The following is a 6,524-nucleotide window of genomic DNA, read 5'->3' as shown; positions in this document are numbered from 1 at the left end:
ACTTTTAATCTGAGGGTCCAGGGTTCAAGCCCCTGTTCAGGCGAAGGCTTTCCTTTAGGAGCCCACAGGGGGACAGTGGAGATGGGGGTGGTGACACAGGTGACTGCCTGCCCCACTCCCTTCCACACTGAGAAGTGTCCAGGTGCCCAAAGCAACCACCTTCAAGCAGCTTCCTCATAATCTGGGCTGCTGCTGGCACCTGCTTTTTCTGGGTGACAACACGGGCACAAACTGGAACACAGAGGGGAGACAGTAGGGGGGGGTCTCCAGAGGGGTGGCTGTGGTGTCTCCATCCTTGGAGATACTCAAAAGCTGTGGGAAGACAGCTCTGGGTGGCCCTGCTTGAGCACAGGGCTGGACCAGATGACCTCCTCGAACCTCAGCCCATGGTGCTGTTGCCTGTTGTCCCAAACCCACTCCAACCAAAGCCCTGCCTTGTTTTAAGGGAAGATGGTTCAGGTGAGAGCAGTGGCCCGTGGGGCCACCACGCTGCTTCAGCCAAGCCCTGACTCTGCTCTGTACATCTGTATACACTTCAGGGTATTTTTTGCAAAATAGAAAATCTTTTAACAGAAAAACCAAGTAATTTTTGGATGAAAAATATCCCCTTTGGGATTTTGACATTTTTCAACCTGAACATAGGTCAGTTGCTCAGGCATGGCACGTTACTCTGCAGATAAGCTTCATGGCCTCATAACCCAAACTGGCTTTTGGGGGGAGGGCGGTCAGGAAGAGGGTTGGAGAAATTATGTATTTCCTTGTGTTTCTGCTTCTCAGCTGTGTAAAAGTGGGACAGGTACTGCTGCTGCTCAAGGCCAACTTCTCTAGGTGTTTTTCTTCTCTTCTGTATTAACTTTAGAAGGGGAAATGCTTTTTGAGCTTTCTCTGAGTAAAGAAACTGGAACTTTCAGAAAAAGAGCAAATGAAGATGGGAGGAGTGAGAAGTTGTGCAAGCAGCACCGTACAGACTGCAACTCCTAAAAGTAAATGCATGATGAATTTTGCTCTCCCACTTCTTGCTATAGCTCGGGTATGGAAGAAAAATTATTTTGTGCAACAAAAGCACCTTCCTCCCTCTCCCCTTCCCATGCACGAGCCCCACAGACACCTGAGCCAGTCTGCCTGGGTGCTGGCAGCCCTCTGCTGCTTTCAGTTGCCCCCAGAGTGGTGGATAAATGGAGACCCGCTGCTTGGGTGGTGTCCTCTTCACCAGCTGAGCCCCAGGTGAGACCTGTGCCATACCTTGCGCAGCTTGGTGTAAGTTCTCTTTTGGAAGCTCCTGCCCAGTGTGAGTTCTGCACAGCTGTCAGGAGAGGGCACCAGGACCCAGCAAACACGGCGTGTCCACGGGCTGAAGGCTCCTGAAGAGCAAAGCCAACAGTTCAAAAGGCTTCCTCAAGCTGAGGCACCTCCTGAGGCACCCCAGAGATCTCCACCAGCCTCTGGGTGCCCATCAGAGCTCTGGTTCCAGCCCCGCAGTGTGTTAGGGTCACCCCTCAGCACTGGTGGGTTTGGCTTCTGCCATGGGAGCACTGGAAGAGGTTGCCCAGAGAAGCTGTGGATGCCCTGTCCCTGGAGGGGTTCAAGGCCAGGCTGGATGAGGCTTTGAGCAGCCTGGGCTAGTGCGGGGTGTCCCTGCCCATGGCAGGGGGTGGCACTGGGTGGGCTTTACAACGCCAGGAGACTGGAGCACCAGCAGTGGGGTTCTCATCAGGTTGATCTTCCTTCTTCTTCAGGTGGTGGCCGTGGCGCATCCTTCCTACCCCGGAGGGCAGGAGAGGGGAGTGGAGCCCTGGGTCAGCAAACTGCTGCCTCCCGCTTCCTTCGGCTCTGCAGGGTGGCAGCAGCGTCTTCTCATCCCCTTTTTGCAGAACCAGTGAGGGAAAGGTGGAAATCTGGGTGATTTCCTCTAAATTCTCAAGCTTTGCCTGGAAAATGGAGATCTTGAGCAGTGACTACAGGCTGGAAAATCATTGTAGGCATGAGCTGGGAGCAGAGAGCCCATCAGAGCTTCGGCTACCTCTTGGGTCACAGCATTTTTGCAAACCAGCCTCCTTGCAGCTGCCTCCCCTGCATCTTCAACCTGGTATTTTCATGCAACAGGCGACTGCCAAAACTGTTGCTGTGACTCGGATTCGAACCGAGGTTGCTGCGGCCACAACGCAGAGTACTGACCACTATACGATCACAGCAGAAGCCGTCCTGCCACACGCCGGGTCCACGGGCAGGAGAGCAGCTGCGCCGTCCCCTCCCCTGGCACAGGGCACCCAGCGTGGCCCGGGAAACAAAACCCCGCTGTTTTATTAACGGGGCTACAAACGGACTTGGATGCTGCTGCTCAGAGCCTCAGTGACCTGGAACGTGGCGCTGAATTGTGCAAAATGCTGGCAATGCCTGGGTGGCACCTGGGGACCGAGGCTGCTGCAAAGGACAGCGCTGCCGAGGGGATATCGTGCCACGGGGGCACCACTCAGTGGGGGCATCATTCTGCAATACAGCAAATTTAGGGTTATATTAATTTCAGCTAAATCTAAGTTGTACAAGAGGTGCATAATACAGTAATTTTATGGCATCATAAGTGCACAGTACGAGTTTGTGGCAATTCAGGTTAAAACACAGCAAACGGCACAAAGATCTCCATGGGGAGATGGGTGATGCTGGGGGAAGGTCCTGGGCAGGGAGATCCGGGTAACCTGGGATGTCCCCAGGCTCCTCATCCAACATCCAACCTCCCTGGGCTCCCATTGCCACTTCCCTGCCTGGTCATGGTCCCTGCAGAGAAATCCTTCCCTGGAGCATTGCTCAGGTGCATTGTGGGGCTCTTTGGGTTGGGGTCTTGTCCTCCAAACTCGGGTCTCTGGGGTTTGTGCTGACACTGAGGTCTGCCTTTCAGCCCTTGGTTTTTCACCCCAAACCACCCCTCCAGCCCCTTCTGTGACACATGCAATCTTCCCCCATCCCATTTGTGCCTCCTGGTGGACCATTGACGGGGTGTGTCGGTCAGTGGCGCCCACCCTCTCCTCCTCCAGGCTTTTTGCCCCTGCCTGGTTTGGAGAAGAAAACTGATTTTCTGTCCTTTTAGCCTCATGGTGACTGGGTGTGCGCCACAGACATGAGCGGGTGGTATGAGGTGTCCTGGGGTTAAAATTGGCCAAGAGAGACAGATTCAACGCTAGTCTGACCCCCTCTTCCTTTGCACCCATCAGGGATTTCTCTTCCCTTGGGAACACCAGAATGGCCTCACCGCTGGCGAGGGTGGGGAGCACCAAGCGTTTGCTCTCCCACAGACGTCCTGCCCCTGCCTGTCCCTCCTCTGCTGATGCTCACAGGCTCCCAAACAGGGACTTCAAAACGGTCCCGCGTGCCCTGTTTTGGGACCACCCCGTGTACCTCCCACTCTGCCAAGGTGGGGGGCACGGTGAGGGTCCCGTGTTCTTCATCCCTATATTAAAACACAATCTTTGTATTCCTCATAATGAAAGAATTGCTCTACATTACATTACTCCCAGTTTCACGCCTTCCAGAGAGTGCTTTGGTGACCCCAGAGCTGCTTTTGTTGTTTCTGACCCGTCCTGGATTCAGCTGGGACAGGGTTAATTTTCACAGAAGCTGGCTGGTGGGCATATCCAAGGGGATATTCCATACCATGCCGACGTCATGCCCGGGATATAAAGGGAAGCTAGCCAGGAGAGGGGTGGTGGTCTTTGGTGCAGGCGTCTTGGTGTGGTGAGGCTTTTGCATTGTGTGTCATTCTATATCTTCTTTTGTTATTATATTCCCTTTTTCTTGTGTTGCATTATTAAAATCTGTCGCTACCTCAACTCACGAGGTTCCATCTTTTTTTTTTTTTATTCTTTCCCCATCTTACCGGGAGGAGGAAAGGTGAGGAGAAGGGAGCAGCCAGGTGGCAAGCGGTGGCGCGCAGTTCCTGCTTGGTCCTTACTCACGACAATCTTTTTGGCGCCCAACGTAGGGCAAGAAGGGTTGAGATAACCACAAATCTGACCAGCACGTGCTCTAAAAGTTTGTTATACTCATTTCTTGTATGAGTTAAAAACTTACTGGTCATGGTGCTGGTCCATTTGTTCAAGTGGTAGTGCTATGTAAAGTCTTACATGCATTATGTTTTCCCTGTGGCAATGTTTATCAGCTCAGGGAGATGGACCGGGGTGATGATTTTGCTGTGTCTCCTTGTGTGTCAGGCGGGATGAGGATTTGAGCAACCTGGGCTAGTGGGAGGTGTCCCTGCCCATGGCAGGGGGTGGAACTGGGTGATCTCTAAGGTCCCTTCCAACCCACACCAGTCTGTGATTCTATGAATTTACACTGAAATGAAAGGAGGTTCATAGACATCAAAAAGGAAGGAGAAAAATATCATCAGCATCTGGAGTAATTCCTGGCACAAACATCAGTCACCGTGACAAAATCTTGACAATCCTCCACAGTCGATATCGACTGTGTAAAAAGGGAACAACTCGTTCAAGAAATCCAAGAGCACGGGGTCACCTTCATGCTTTTCTCCATGGGGCTCACCTGCTAGGTGACCTTCCTTTGCCTTTCTGCCCCTTTCCTTTCTCTGGGCCAGATAGTTGGATGGAGACTGAGACCACCTTCCTCAAGAAAGGAGAACTTCAGTAGAAGGACTCTCTGAAACCATACAAGGGGAAGACTCTTCAGAAAGCGTCTTTGTGGCTATTTAACACCAATGACAGGTGGACGAGCTCCAGTACCTGATAAAACAATCCAATTCCCTCGACTCCATCATCTCAAAGAGGTCTCGGTTTCCAGGAGGTCTTTGGTAGAGTTTAGCAGCCTTTTAAAAGTCATGTCCAGGTAATTTTTCTCCCCACATTCAAGTGCACAGGACCTGTGGGAGAGGCAGACCCCTCCAACCTTGGCAGTTCAAGGCAGAGCTTCCTGAAATGAAGGAGCAGCTTGTAACATAGACCATGCCACAGCACCCTGGGTAAAGCAGGCTGTGTGCAGGAGGACCTCTACGGACAGAACCAGCCTCATGTTTGCAGGTCCTGGTCTTCATAAGGGATTTTAACCACCCTGATATCTGCTGGAGGGACAATGAAGCAGGGAATACACAACCCAGGAGGTTCCCAGAGAGCATTGTCGATGGCTCCCTGACGTATGGGATAGGGGAGCTAAGGAGAAGCAGAGCTCTGCTGGACCTCGTCCTTACACACCAAGAAGGGTTCACTGCATCAGACGGTTGTGCTGCCATTCAGAGGCAGAGCTGCGGAATGAGCCTCTCTGTGCCCAGGGACAAAGCCCTACCAGGATGACAGCAAGGTCCCCACCCGAATATCAGACATTCAGACCAGTCGAGCTCAACTATATGCAGAAATAACTCTGAGAAGTTCTCTCAAAGCATTAGTGAACACTCTCACAATGTTACTTAAAAGGAGACCAAGAGAAAGGCTCAAACAGAGCTACTTATTGTTTACACAGATTTATTAAGACACAGCACAGCCTGGTGCAGCAGCAAAGGGACCCGCTGTCCTGATCCTCGGCTGGCGTCTCACCACGGCACCACTTTCCCTTCCCAGTTCAGGAAAGTCCCAGTCTCCTTCTCCGAGAGGGAGGAGAGCACCTTCAGCATCCCTCGCACACTCTCATCCACTGTCTGCAGAGGCAGAGGGAGAAAAACAGTCGTGTGTCCAAGGTCCAGCTGGGTTCTGCCATGGAGCAGATCATTGCTCAGGGCTTGACGCCTCTGCCATGAGTGAGTAGAGGCCAGTGCGGGGCAAGAACAGTTCTTCCTCATCCATCATCTCCTTCCCTCATGTGCTCCAGCCCAGGGAATCTGCCAAGGGGCTCCCCAAGATCCCAGCATCTCTTGGACTGTTAACCCCCAGGAAGCTCTGCATTCCCAAACAAAGAGGTTCTTCCAGACCTTGGCCAAAAGCTCTCTTACCATTTGTGACTGTGGGCCCCCCATGGCAGTCTGCACCCAGCCAGGGTGGAGAGCAGCGCAGAGGATGCCGTGCTCCCGGTACCGCAGGGACTGGCACTTGGTCAGCATGTTCAGAGCAGCCTGCGGGGACACAGGGAGGGGATGGTGGCGGGAGGGGACATGTCCAGACCCCAGGGCTGGGGCAGGGGAGGGAAGGGGGATGGGGGGGGGGAGGGAGGGGGGAGCCACTCACTGGGGCACGCAGTGATGCCACACTGCGCCCATGCAGATCCCAGCCCAGCTGAGGGCCCGTCCTGGCACGTCCCTCTGAGGTGGGACCCAGGACCAGGCACAGGAATGTGCCATGACAGGGACCCAGTGACTGACAGGAGCTCCGTCACAGCGCAGGGAGGTGCCAGGACTGAGGGCAAGGTCGAAAGGCATACGAGATCATTCGGGGAGGAAAATGTCTGGGCTCACGCCCAGCACAGTGTGGCAGTACCTTGCTGCAGCGGTAGGAGATGACTTGTCCATAATCCCACACGAAGAGTTCCTCAATGGAGCCCGCAGAGCTGGACATGTTGATGATGGCAGCCCTGCTGCAGCTCAGCGCTGAGCC

The 6,524-nt window shown here is 53.5% G+C and overlaps 1 protein-coding gene and 1 non-coding gene across 2 annotated transcripts; both read right to left on the bottom strand.

Annotated features, from left to right (window-relative positions):
* Window positions 1–2,120: 2,120 nt before the first annotated feature.
* On the bottom strand, window positions 2,121–2,192 carry TRNAH-GUG. Its single transcript has one exon. It is a non-coding gene; the product is annotated as a tRNA-His (tRNA).
* Window positions 2,193–5,530: 3,338 nt separating this feature from the next.
* LOC104461677 (uncharacterized oxidoreductase C663.06c-like) lies at window positions 5,531–6,521 on the bottom strand (the record flags this gene model as incomplete). Its single annotated transcript, XM_010073342.1, has 3 exons — window positions 5,531–5,635; window positions 5,927–6,046; window positions 6,408–6,521. Coding segments are annotated over 3 exons (339 nt in total), but the record flags the coding sequence as incomplete, so codon positions are not given.
* Between the last annotated feature and the right edge of the window lie 3 nt (window positions 6,522–6,524).

Source organism: Pterocles gutturalis, unplaced genomic scaffold (genome assembly GCF_000699245.1).
Source record: "Pterocles gutturalis isolate BGI_N339 unplaced genomic scaffold, ASM69924v1 scaffold13267, whole genome shotgun sequence".
NCBI classification, from domain to species: Eukaryota; Metazoa; Chordata; class Aves; order Pterocliformes; family Pteroclidae; genus Pterocles; species Pterocles gutturalis.
This window is presented reverse-complemented; position numbering and strand designations above follow the sequence as displayed.